General features: G+C 38.6%; 1 protein-coding gene and 1 long non-coding RNA gene across 15 annotated transcripts in view; one reads left to right on the forward strand and one right to left on the reverse strand.

The window, feature by feature from the left end:
• KMT2C (lysine methyltransferase 2C) overlaps window positions 1–13,300 on the reverse strand; it is a 346,573-nt gene that overhangs the window by 63,173 nt on the left and 270,100 nt on the right. For 13 of the 14 annotated variants that reach the window (XM_039527507.1, XM_039527506.1, XM_039527503.1 and 10 more), the window contains 7 exons: window positions 13,107–13,237; window positions 10,343–10,529; window positions 2,961–3,065; window positions 2,548–2,595; window positions 877–1,014; window positions 658–690; window positions 460–573 (listed from right to left, as the gene is read on the reverse strand). In XM_039527507.1, the coding sequence (XP_039383441.1) occupies window positions 460–573; window positions 658–690; window positions 877–1,014; window positions 2,548–2,595; window positions 2,961–3,065; window positions 10,343–10,529; window positions 13,107–13,237 (756 nt within the window). The remainder of the gene's footprint in view (window positions 1–459; window positions 574–657; window positions 691–876; window positions 1,015–2,547; window positions 2,596–2,960; window positions 3,066–10,342; window positions 10,530–13,106; window positions 13,238–13,300) is intronic. The other variant, XM_039527505.1, reaches the window with a different exon arrangement.
• Window positions 6,316–13,300, forward strand: part of LOC120399327 — a 29,119-nt gene continuing 22,134 nt past the window's right edge. Inside the window, exons 1-3 of the long non-coding RNA XR_005595095.1 lie at window positions 6,316–6,355; window positions 6,824–6,918; window positions 8,598–8,731. This is a non-coding gene — a long non-coding RNA (uncharacterized LOC120399327). The remainder of the gene's footprint in view (window positions 6,356–6,823; window positions 6,919–8,597; window positions 8,732–13,300) is intronic.

Genomic DNA, 13,300 nt, shown 5'->3' on the forward strand with positions numbered 1-13,300 from the left:
AGTGAAAAATTATGCTAGCTCTCTCTTCCTTGTCTGAATAGTGCTAGTCAACTTTCTTAGATTAACCTTTTTACAGAAATTTGACTGAATGGCACTGTCACATTTAGACAAAAATGTTATAATTAAGGGGCAGACTAACTCCTTCACCGTGAGAGTGTGCTTAAATGTACTGACAAAGAAATGAGACAAAATGTCATAATAGGAGCCCTGCTTTATTACAGACCACTTACAGTACTATACCACAGTCAGCCGGTGTAACAGCTCCAGTATTTCACAAAAAGTCTAACAAAAGATAGCTTTTCCTCTCGGATATCAAAATCCATTCACATATATATCAGACACTCAATTTCAAAATGATTTGTGAAATAAAGCATACGGAGTATTTGCCCTAGCATAGTTTATCATCATATTTATAATATGAAAGATACAATTGGTTTTAAAAGAAACAGAAGACCATACCCTGATTGTGTAAAGGCATTAACTGAGGTGGAGGCTGTGGCAAAGGAGTTGGCTGAGTGGTTGCAGGACTCAGTACAGCAGTGAACAAGTCTTCCACATCCTTTCCTCCCAGCTCTGTAAAAATAATATGCATAACTTGGCAGGTACTGTTATATAAACTACATTTAATAAAAGACAGCAACGCTCAAGAACACATACCTGGAATTTTGTACAGTTTACCAAGAATTGCACCTGGTCAAAGTAAAAAATAACACAAAATTAGCAATAATTCATTTCACTCTTCTAGATAAAACATAATAAAATTAATTCTGTAATTGTAAGTGCAAAGGCTAATTTTAAAATTACATAGACAGTAATAGAAAATAGGAAGCATTTGCTTAAGTACTCTACAAGGTCAACATGTAAGAAACATTTTACCATCTGTAACCATTTTGTCTAGTTCTGGACTGAGAATTCCATCTAATTGTTCTTCACTCAGGGGCCGTGAACTCGGATTGACACTTGGCTGAGGCAGAGAGGAAGGATCATCAGAGATGGGACCAATATCTAGTCCAGCTGAAGGGGTAAGAATATTAAGTCAGCTGTAAACAATGAAATCTACTGACACAGGACAAAGGCCATAAAACATTTCCAAAATGATTTTTGGTTACAGTTTAGTTGTAAACTAAACCCATCTGCTAAAATCTAAAAGTTGATTTTCAAGAGAAAATAAGACATCAATAAAAATCAGAAAATATCTGATTTAGATTGCTGCATAGTTTGAGGAAGGCATCTAATTTAATGAAATGGTTAGAATTAGAAGACTTTGAACCAAATTTTGTTGTAACTTCAAATTTAGTCACAGAAGGTTTTCAAACACTGAATTCTCTAAGGCCTGGTCTACACGGGGAGTGTGTGTGGGGAGGATTGATCTAAGTTACGCAACTTCAGCTACGTGAATAAGGTAGCTGAAGTCGTCATACTTAGATCTACTTACCGCGGTGTCTTCACTGTGGTGAGTCGACTGCTGACGCTCTCCCATGGACTCTGAGCCTCTCGCTCCAGTGGAGTACTGGAGCCGATGGGAGAGCGCTCAGTGGTCGATTTATCGCATCTAGACTAGACACGATAAATCGACCCCTGCTAGATCGATCGCTGCCTGCTGATCCAGTGGATAGTATAAACAAACTCTTTGAACTTTTTATTTTGTTCATTTTAAAAACAGGAATTTCCTTCAGCAGGTACACTTAAACCTGACTGAAAGTTACCTTTGATCTTAAGTATCCCCCAAAATTCCCCTGATTTCTGCTGTGTTAAATTAAAAATCTACTAAAACACAGTTCATACTAGTAAATATCTGGCCTATATTAAAATGGCAGCAGCTTCTACTTTCAAAACAGGGCTAAAATATTCTGCATTGAATTAGAAAATACAGTTGTGGGTGTTGAGAAAATACAATTGTTACTTTTTCTGTGACGCATATAATATCCTTTTAAAAGTTAAGAAAATATCTCAGAAGCAAAAGACTCTTGGTAATACTGTACACAATTGACTTTAGTACTTGAAAGGTATTGCAGCACCAAATTCCAACTAAGAACCACCTTTAAAATAATGCAGCATGCTTCTTCTAGTTATCATAAATCTGTGTTTTATAAAGAAGTTTTATGTAAAAGTGATCAATCACCACCAGTGATTAAAAAAAAGACTGATGTTGATCTTTTTATTCATGCTTTATACATTGACATAATTAAGATGTGTTTTTAAGTTAAAAACAAATACATCACTAATACTACTATATGTAATACTGTCAAATATGAAAGAAAGCAAGAAAATGCATAGTTTTGCATTCTGAAACACACAAAAACAACAAATTTATTAAAAAATTTCAAAAGAAAACTTTCTAGAATTCTATCGAGTGCACAGTGCAGGTTTTGTAAGTTGTGCTTGGCTCAAACAACACAGAAATATAGAAAAAAATGAAAGCATGGATTAGTTACACAGAGTAACGAAGTACTAACATCTATGCATGCACAAACAGTTCTTTCAGCTGAAACCACTAGGAAAGATGACTACTTCTAACCACGGGCCATCCATTGTTTAGTTTCTTACCAAATGGGGAGGGTGAGTTCTCAACCTGGAAAGTGCATAAATCAAGACCTACAGGACCCAAACCAGATAAAATGGATGATTATAACAAGAGAAAAACAAACAAACAAAAAAAAAACCCGTAAGAGCATACACTGCTGCATGCTGAAAAAGCTACGCAGGTATGATAGACAACAGCAGCTGTTTTTATTCCCTTACAAGCAGCAAAGCAAAGGGCTGAGTAAAATAAAACACTGACAAGTTTTTTGTAAAAGAAGAGATAAAAGTCCTTCTGAAATTGGAGTATACTTAAGATATAACAGTTACATAAATATCAAAGCCACACATCACATAACCTGTGAACATAACACACGAAATGTGTCTATAATCAAGAGAACAAAGAAAACGGCCACCAAGGAGCACTTAAAAGCACATACCTGAATGATCTCCAGACTTTACTAAATCATCAGAAAGTATTCCAAGAATATCATCATCTGTGTTCAAGACCTCTGAAAGGTCAGCCAAAGGGTCATCAGAACTACCTATGTAAGATACAATAGACTAAAAATCAATACAACCATGATCCTCACATACTTATTCAATTATTTGTCCAGTGATTTACATGGATTTAGCAATTTCCTAAATTTAGTAAATGTAATGAATGAGCATGTTGTAAGGGAGACTGGCTGGATGATTTTAGGAAAAAATATATGGAGAATTTCTAAAAAAGAGAGAGAAAACAATAATCCCACAAATTTAAATGAGTAAACCAACTCTAATTTAGTATAACATAATATGGAAGAATGTCTTAGCTAACCACACTGCACAGAAGTACAAGGAGAAAATAAAGCAAAGTCAGGATGGGGAAAAAACTCTGTTTTATGAGAGTGATTTTCTTATTAATTATATTTTTGAGGGAACATCACATTTGAAGTTTTTCTTCAGCTATATTTATTATACCTGGCAAATATCAATTGTATTGCCAACTCAAAGTGTCAAAAAATCATGCCTGGTTTAAAATTCATGACATTTAACAAAACAAAAACAATGATTTTTTTTTTATTTGCCTTCTATTTTTTAAACCATTAGGGTACACTTGGAATGCATTTTCAAGCTTTTCTCTGCAAACTATGAAGGTAAGAAACACACACTTTTTTTTTAAATGTAAGCTTTCTTTCAAAATAACATGACTCCAGGATCTAAGGCTTTAAAAAGAAACACCCAATATCGCAAGATTCACAATAAAATTGCAATAGCTGGCAGCACTGAAAACATTAAAGAAAGATTAAATCTAAATTTTTACTACTGATGGGGAAGTTATGTTCACAAGTATCTTCACACTCTGCAATTTATAATCACCTGGCTACTACGGCATTTAGTTCACAGTAATAATTATTTCTTTAAGGCTCAGTCCCGGAAATATGCATTTGTGAATAAAGTTACGAACATATGTACATGTTGCAGGATCAGATCCTACCTCTAGCCTGGAATGAATGTTTGGGAAGTGTCCACCCTAGCCTTAACTTCAGGTAGTTTACATGTTTGTAAACAAATTAATAGTTAAAAATATCTGTAGATAAATGCTTGAGCACAAATCACTGAATATTATGAAGCATTCCAATAGGATGAGTTTGACAAATAAACCAGAATAACTTAGAAAGTCTATCAGGAAAAGTAAAGACTACTGAAACCACCTGGAGAAGTACCTCAGGAGTAAAATATGAAGAGCAGACCGTAACACGGACAGAGATGGAGGCAAGTGAAGGTGGGCAGGACAAAGAGGGACAGCAGTAAGACACAGACTAGACACACCAGTAGAATGGTAGAAAGACGTCTACATTGCAGCATTTCTAGTTCTATTCCGTCTAGTTTAACCTGGCTCAAGGGGTTGTGCTTCCAGAACTTCTTCTGTGAGGCTATGCCATGGTCTTCTACACCTCACATGACCTGAAGGTTTTTTCAGCTGTTTAGATTAAGTTTTCCTTTCTCTAACTTGATCCCACTACTCCTACAGGTTCTTCCCTGAACCATGCTAAAAATCAGAGTAGAGAGGACAATAGACCTGACCCTCTTTGTATAATCACTTACACCCATGCAAAGTAGCTGTAACATAGTACTGTCTTCATTGGGTAATGTTTTATGCTTCAAGCTTGCTTTGTAATTTATAGGACAATTTATCAGTGGAGAATGGCTACTAGATTGAGCTACATTATTGTGCATAGAGAACAGGGACTAATTATAATGAGGGAAGTACTTTAAGTGCCTCAGAAATGTGTCAGTTGTGGATAGTTTTTTATTTAATCAGTGTATCTGGTACTATAAAAGACTATGGAATGTAAGTACAGTACTGTGAACAAAAGTTGATTCCGCTTTTGTGATAAAATTTTGCCTTTTGCATATTAACTTTTGCATTTTGGCGCCAGTACACTAATCATGCAAATGGTTGGGTAATTCATGTATCACCACAAAGTGGTGCTGATGACATAAGATGGCTAGATGGCTTGCTAGCTGGCTAGCTAAAAGGATCGGATGCCGTCAACGCTTGGCTTTTATGAAATTCCACCCAAGTATGCATACTTGGCTTATGGCAGAGTTATTGAAGCAGGAAAAAAAAAGTCTCCTAATGTAGCAAACACCCAGGCAGAATTAGCGCCCCTTCAGTTCTTCTGCAATATTCTTCCTAAGCTGTGGCAGTTTTCCCTATAGGCTTCAATAAAACTACTTGGGCACAGTCCTTAATACTTTAAGCACCTTTTAATTAAAACAAAAATCTTAATCTAAGTAGTTAGAAATGACTCAGGGTGAAAAGATATAACTGAACAGAGCTTACTACTTAGACTTCCTCTCTGTTGGCCAGCTCTGTTCCCGTTGTGTTCACTGTCACTTAAAAAAAAAAAAAAAAAAAAAAGCTATCTTCCCATTTGTTCTAAAATTTGTCAGTTTTATTCTCTTTCTTTCTTTCTTTTTTTTTATTAAATTGAATGTGTGTTAAGTCTTAGCTTGGAAACTGCCAAGTTGCTTTGGTCAGCTGCTTCAGATCAGAGCCAAAGGCTTGACACCACCTGTCACTTCACTTGGCCGTTTTGGATTGGAGATGAAAACTAATGCCAAGCAAAAAGGAAAAATGACTTACCTGCATTTCTGGGTTCCCGGATGAACACAGTTATATTGCTACCTCGTGGACTTCATTCCTCTGGTGCATTTATTTGTTTTTGTTTATTTAAATTCAAATAATAAAGATGCCTATCTAAGGCTCTAGGCTCTCTCACATAATTAATTACACAATACATACAATTGAATTAAATCTTAGCAGCATTAAAATCAGTTCCAGTGGAACTGGGCCAAGCACCTGCCTCAATCATCATCTGGGAAGCATACCCTCAGCCATCTCCAGAGACCGTATCAAACAGATGTTTTTTGTAGCATGCCCAAATAGTCACCAAACAGGGGATATTTCAGACCAAAGGAGGGTAAGAGAGGTTGGAGGGGGAGGAGGGAGGGAGAACAAGTTCCAGAGTCCCAGAGCCCTCACAGAGAATGTCCTACCAGCTGTCCCTCTCTTTTATAACAAGAGGGATCCAGCTCAGGTAACCCTGTTAACTGCAGCAGTGGCAGTATGGCCTCGCAAGAGAGAGAACCCCTGAGGGAGGCTGATCCCAGGCCATTTAGGGCTTTATAGGTCACAATTAACACTTTGAATTCCACCAATGGGCAGCAAGTGCATAGCCTGGAGCTCTGGGGTCATGTGATCCCAGTATGATGCCCTGCTCAGTTACTGAGCTGCTGCATACTGCACCAGCTTCAGTCTCTGAATGGTTTAATGGCTGTGACAGTCTGTACCCTATATTCACCCCTTTTACACTACTATGATAAATCCTGGATAAAGTATACCTTGTAATAGCATTTGAAAACTTGTAATTTGCTGATCATATGTCCTGGTAAAATATGTGTGGCAACACTGCATGTAAAGTTATAAGATTCCACCGTATGGTATTACTAAGACATGTCCCAAGTCTGGGGGAAGCAGCCACAAACCATGCCCCAGAGACAAAAGGCTAGCCAACGCCTCAGCTAGGTGTCAGTAAAAGCAAATGGACCATCGCCTGGTTAAATGGCCATTTTTTGGCAGGAAAGAAGATGTGGATGAAAATCTGTATCTTCACAAAGATAGTGGAGGGTGTTCCCATCCACACAGACTTTATGTCTTCTGAATCTGAGCTGGAGAGGATTCTTGGAGAAAGAACTATGAAAGGACTGAGTAGGCACCCCAAATAATTCCTCCTTTTCTCTCTACCCACAGAACCCACAACACCTGAAGAACAGAGGAAACAACTTTGGATTGGGGGAGAGTCCTGACTGAAAGGAATTCAACCAGTAAGACTGCTGTAACTTGTGGTGAGAGAGACCTCTGCTTTGAATTCACTTAGTTTGTTAAGTTAGGTATTAGTTGTTTTTTACTTTTATTTTCTGTAACCAATTCTGACTTAGATTTTAAATGATTACCAGTAATGAGGCATCAATCTTTTGTAATTAATAAACTTGTTTTATTTTTATCTAAACCAGTGTGTTTGGATTGAAGTGTTTGGGAAGTTCCCTTTGGGATAACAGGATTTGTGCATATCATTTTCTATTAATAAAATGACAGACTTTATATGAACTTGTATTGTCCAGGAGAAAACTGGGCAGTACAAAACGTACATTTCTGGGGGGAAGTCTGGGGCTGGGAATTTCTTGGTGTTGCTCTGCAGTGTAATTTATGGATAGCTGGCTACAGCACTCATACACCATAACTGGGAGCAGCTTACTTGCTGGAAGCTATGTGAGAGGAGACCAGGAGTGATAAATCTCACAGGGAAGCAGTGTAAAAGGCATCCCAGGTTGGAGAATTGAGGGGACACAGCTATTCATCAGAACAGACTGTACGCTGGGACAGTGGCCCCAGGTAGAGAGCACTGCAATAGCCTGGTCTTGTAAAAACAGGGATAACAGTGGCAAGGTCTGCATCCAAAATGAAAGGTTGCAACCACTTACTCAGACGCAGACGAGGAAAAGCTGACTGAGTCACTGCTGTAATATGATCCTCAAACAGAAGCTGGGAGTCTAAAATAACCCTAAATTGTGAACACTAACAACTAATGGCAGTGATACTCCTTGATATCACCTCCACCACCACATCTGGCTGCTTCCCCCAACCCATCAACACCACCTCAGTCTTGTCTGAGTTGAGTTTCAGCCACCTCGCTCCCATCTACGCCCTAATTTCAACCAGACACGGGCTGAACCCATCATCCAAGTCAATGAGACAGAGACCTACAGATCGGTGTCATCAGTATACTGAAAACACCAAACCCCAAACTCCTTATTAACCCTTCTAAGGGTCCCATATAGATGTTGAACAGAAGGGATAACACAGTGGCAACCTGCGGTACCCCATCCTTGAGAACTCTTCAGGAAGACAAGCAATTGCACACAATTACCCATTAAGATCTGTTGTAATAATAGGGGTTTCTGAGAGTAAAGAACAAGGCCACTGATCAAAGGCAGCTGATGTGGATCTAATACCACCAGCATTGTCTTCATCCCTGACAAGAAGGAGATCAGCCACCAGTGAGACAGTTCAGATTTACCAGACTATCTACCATCTGAAATAAATCTGCTGTTCAAGATTTTGCAGATGTTATTGTGGAGGGAAAGAACTGTTTCTTGGCCACACACACGGCCATAGCACAAGAGTTTATAAAAAAATCTTCATGCTGAAACCAATCAGGCTAGGCACGGGACTTCCATCACTGGCAATCCAGCCATCTCATGGTGTATAACAAGAGGGAATATGCACAAGTCATAGTTCTGACTCACTGAAATCTCAACAGCAGGATGGATACATCTGCTGACTTGGCATTCCTATAGACCTATAGTGGCTGCTGATAATTATTGTTATGTTTACAGAAGTTTTAACTAAGCCTACCTGGTTCTCTGTTGCTCAGAATTTACTCTTTGAAACAGTTTTGTTTTGGAGTGAACTTTTCCACATTTTGTCTCAGTTTAAACAATTTTTGTTTTGTTTTGTGTTAAAGTTCCTGGGCTCTCAGGCTTTGTGTCCCGAAATGGATTGAGACTTCTAGAGTCCAGAAAATCAGAAAGAGATGCATGAGGAATGAGTCTTCTAACCCCTCTTCCTGGGGAACAGGTCTCCAAGGCCCTCTGGTTGGTAAGGTACCAAGGAATAAGCACTGGCTACGTGGTCATAGAGGAGAGTGGATGCAAAAGCTGCTCCCTGGCTGTTATTTTGGAGATACTAGGGTTATTTATGTAACACTGCACCATGCCTCTGTGAAATGCACATATATTAATGGGGAATGAGAGAACATACTTTAATAATTAAAAAACTAGATACCTGTACCAGCAGGAGTAAAGTATGGAATTGTGTGGTTTTATATTTTCCCCTACCATTTCCTGTTTTGTTTTTCCTCCCAAGCTTTAAAAAACAGGAAATTAAATGCATAACATGACATTAAGACAGCACTAAGGCTGCACAGTTCAAAACTTCTACCCCATTGGCTTAATATATTAGAGCTTAGGGCCTCAATCCTGCAAGCAGATGCACCAGCATGGAGCTTTGTTTGCATCCATGGAGAGTTTAAATGGAACTCCTCATGGGTAAAAAGATCTGTGTGAGTGCATCTCCTTGCAGAGTTGGGACTTATACAATGTTGACTAGAAAACATGCAGTGGGGACTGTGATAACATTACTCTAAGGTTCTTAATCTTTGCATTCCTTGATTCTTGTGATTTTAATTGTGCAACATTAAAGTTGTACCTTTTGAGTTTAACTACCATTTTCAATGGGCAACAAGACAGCTAAGTAATTTTCTCTTTTGCAAAGGTAAAAGTTATAATTGATGCCCATTCTGTGCACATTCAAAAACACCAGAAATACATGGGTAAAAAATTATTGGGTAACAGTACAAAAAACTATTTACAGTACGGATCAGACAAGCTATGAGTCACAAAATAATCATACAGCGTAATACAAAGTGTTAAAATACATAATGTAGAGGGATAAGATACTGCTAAACACACAGCAGATACCTATGAGACATTGAGAAAAAGAATTCTTGAAGTAGCAGGACAGTTGGGAAAATGCGAGATTGCTCCCTTGAGCGAAGCTGGCCTTTCAGCAGCACTTTGTGGCGCTCCAGCCATGTTCAAGACTCACTATCCATCAAGTTAAAATAACATTCCCAGTTTAGCTTTTGCAGTAGGAAGTGAGAGTTGAAAGCTGCCTTTTGGCTACAAACTGCACCCTGAAAGAGCATTCAGGCTCCTGGGGGACAATATAAAGCAAAAAGAATCCCCAAAAGTCTGAGGAGTCTGGGAACCTAAAATAATCAATACTAAAAATTAGACAATAATAACTTGAAAATAAATATTCACCAGTACAAAGAACAGGTTTTTAATGTTGTCTTTCCAATTAGTCTACCTTAGCCTTCCATCATGAAGGATTTGTCTTCCTAAAACAGGATACACCTTCTACCCTGTTTCTAAGTGTTTTGAAAACATGCAAATTAAAATCAAGGAGTCTTATTAGACCATGTATAAGGCAAGTCAGTGGAAGGCCTGCAGCTGTGTATTAGTGACTCCAGAATGAACACCTAATTGTGGATTATCACCTAATATAATGTTAACTAGTCTTGTAATATTAAATTAAAGAATGGTAGAAAGTGTGTATGTTAAGAATGAAAACACAAAAGCATAGGAAAGCTCCTATAACAACAAAACCAAACATGACTGAATTATCACTAACTTTAGCTTGGTATACCTTGAGCTCCTAGTTTTGCTTGAGCTGGAGTAGAGGCTGAACTAAGCAGTGGGTCAGAAGATGGATCCAGAAAATTGGTGGTCTGATTCGTTTTACATGACATCAGAAGTGATTCTTCGGATACATTTTCTAGGCTCATCTTACTGTGTCTACTGGTATCTAGGAGATCTTTTCCAAAGAAAGCTTCCTATAATGAAGACAAACATACATTAAAGTCAGTCTATTTAGGAAAATTTGTATATCTATCTGTCTACATGAGAAAGTTTTAGTAGTTATACCAATATAGTTATATAGCATCCGTATGGACACTGTTATATCGGTATAAGAGTGTCCACCCTGGAAGGGTGAGGGGAGGCGTGTGTGTGTCACTGGTGGAGGGTGGTAGTGGTTACACTGGTACAACCACATCAGTTTAAATTCACATCTTAGGTTATATAGGGAAAAAAACAAACCAAAAACTTTCCTTAGGTACCAACACAGCCCTGTGGTATCTGAGCACAACACAATCTTTCAAGGATTTATCCTCACACAAACATCACTGTGAGGCAAGGAAATGACTTGACCAAAGCCACACAAGAAGTCTGTGGAAGAGTAAGGAACTGAACTTGGGTCTCCTGAGTCCCAGGCTAGTGTTCTAACCACTGACCATCCATCTTTCCTGAATGGTTATCAATTAGCAGAAATCACCACATTGTGGAGCTGCAACACCACAAAACCTCTTTCTTCATGGAGCATAACGTACATTTTCATTAGCAGACTTACATACACTGTGTAATAGCTGTCATTCACTTGCAGCTGACTCATGAAAAGTACATCAGGAACCCACTGACTGGTCAACAGACTACACAAACTTCAAACCAACTTGTCAGTTGCAGTATTTTTAATTTATTTATTGCCACCTTCTCATTTGGCCCTAGAAACCCATATCATTTTAAGTTCTAATTGTTAGAAATGTAATTAAAATTATTTTTAAATTTCAGTTATTCTCTGCTTTAATGTAGTCAGAACCCACACACAAGAGCTAAAGAACTATTCTATGTTTCGAAAGAATTGAATTAAGTAAAAAAAAAAAATCCCTGCAATAAGAGGAAGTCTTAATTAATGGATTTTTTCCCTCTCTCCCCCTCCCTGAATACAGAGTATTTTTTTCTCATCAAATAATAATCTGTGATCTTTCTGTAAAGAAAAATGTAATAATATCAAGGAGAAATGACAAGATCTGACTCAGGCTTTTGACAGTATTCAATATATGCAAGTATGCAAATTGAAGGTCTAGTGTTTCAGTGTGTTGGGAGGAAAAAATACAGAATGTAATTTGTATGTTATTGCTCAATAGCAAGCAAGGGACCGGAAAACGGAGAGATAGTTGCCCAAGCTTGTGAACGCCTTGTATTCAATGGGACAGCATTTTCTGTCTGTCTGCATGTAACTCAACAACTTTTAAATTAAATACTGCATCCTGCCAATTCCAAAGTTTCACAGGGCATATTCTAGGCATCAATGGCCAGAAACCTTTTGATGGGAAAATCAGGGGAAAACTGTTTGGGACAGTTAGAGCTTCCAAGTACCTCTGCAATTGTTTATAGATCAATCAACTAGTTGATGGCACCCATTAACACCTTCTCATCTCTGTCTACCATTCCAATAGAGTGTAACACGTTCACACCCTGAACGTGTTATGATAGGACTTATCTCCCAGATTACGCTCTTGAATGAACTCACACAGAAAAATGATAAAAGACAAAAACACCATATTCCCTGTGGGTGAACACTTTTTACAAAGCCATCACTCTATATCTGACCTCTCAGACCTCATCCCCAAAGAAACATGCATAACACCTTCAACAGACAAGCCTCGGAACGTTAATTCAAACTTTTCTAGACCCTAAAAATCATTAATAGAGACACTGGATTTATGGTTTATTACAACAATCTATAACCCACGAACCCCCTTCCGCCCATGTATTTCCCCCCTATGACTGGAGAGGTGTTAACGGGCCACTTCACTTTGAATGGTCCCTTGAAATATGGGTTAGCTACTTATGCTAAACAATCCATTCCACCTTGCATTTAGCTATGACACTCCAAGTACATTCCCAGACCTGAAGAAGAGCTCTATGTAAGCTTGACGGCTTCTCTCTCTCTCCCCCCAACAGAAGTTGGTCCATTAAAAAGATATTACTTCTTTCTTATCACCCAGACAGAAAGAATAATGGGGGGTGGAGGAGGAAGAGGAAGGAAGGGCATGGGGCAAAGGGGGCTTGAACATAGCTCATGGCATGGGGAGGGGAAGATTGGGGGACCCTGGCATGGGAGCAGAAGGGGATGGGTGCAACATACAGAACCCCTACCAGGAGGGAAAGGCGGAAGGGGGAAACACATAGAGCCGCTGGCATGACGTGTGTGGAAGAGGGGACCCTCACATGTGGCAGAGAGGGCAATGGGGGACACAGAGATGTCCAGGCATGAGGGAGGGGTGGGGGAAGTTGCACAGAGTCTTTAAAATAGAGGGAGATGGGAAGGTGGTACACAGGGAGCTTGTGGGAGCAGGAATGAACGAATGCAGGGAGTCCCCAGTGTGTGTAATAACCTCACTACAAAGAATAGCTTTTATTATATATTCCTTATGCAAAAGCCACATCAACTGAGTGATAAATTAGATATCAGAAAGCAAACATTTATACTTTAAATATATTAACAGTTTATTCAACACATGCATACACATTAGTTTTAAATAGCACATAATGGATAGCAAGGACTGTACCTGCAAGTATGCAGGGAAGGTTTCTTCAAGTTTATTTTTCTTTTTCCTGTAACGCTTTTTTATTTTCTCAGTATTTTCAGAAATAGGAGTAGACTCATCAACTGGTGTCTCTGGCAGCTGTTCAGTCCAACCTAAAAACAACATTCATATACAAATGCATTAAAATTCTCTCTCTCTCTCTGGCCCACTATACA

This window comes from Mauremys reevesii, linkage group 2 (genome assembly GCF_016161935.1).
Source record: "Mauremys reevesii isolate NIE-2019 linkage group 2, ASM1616193v1, whole genome shotgun sequence".
NCBI lineage: Eukaryota > Metazoa > Chordata > Testudines > Geoemydidae > Mauremys > Mauremys reevesii.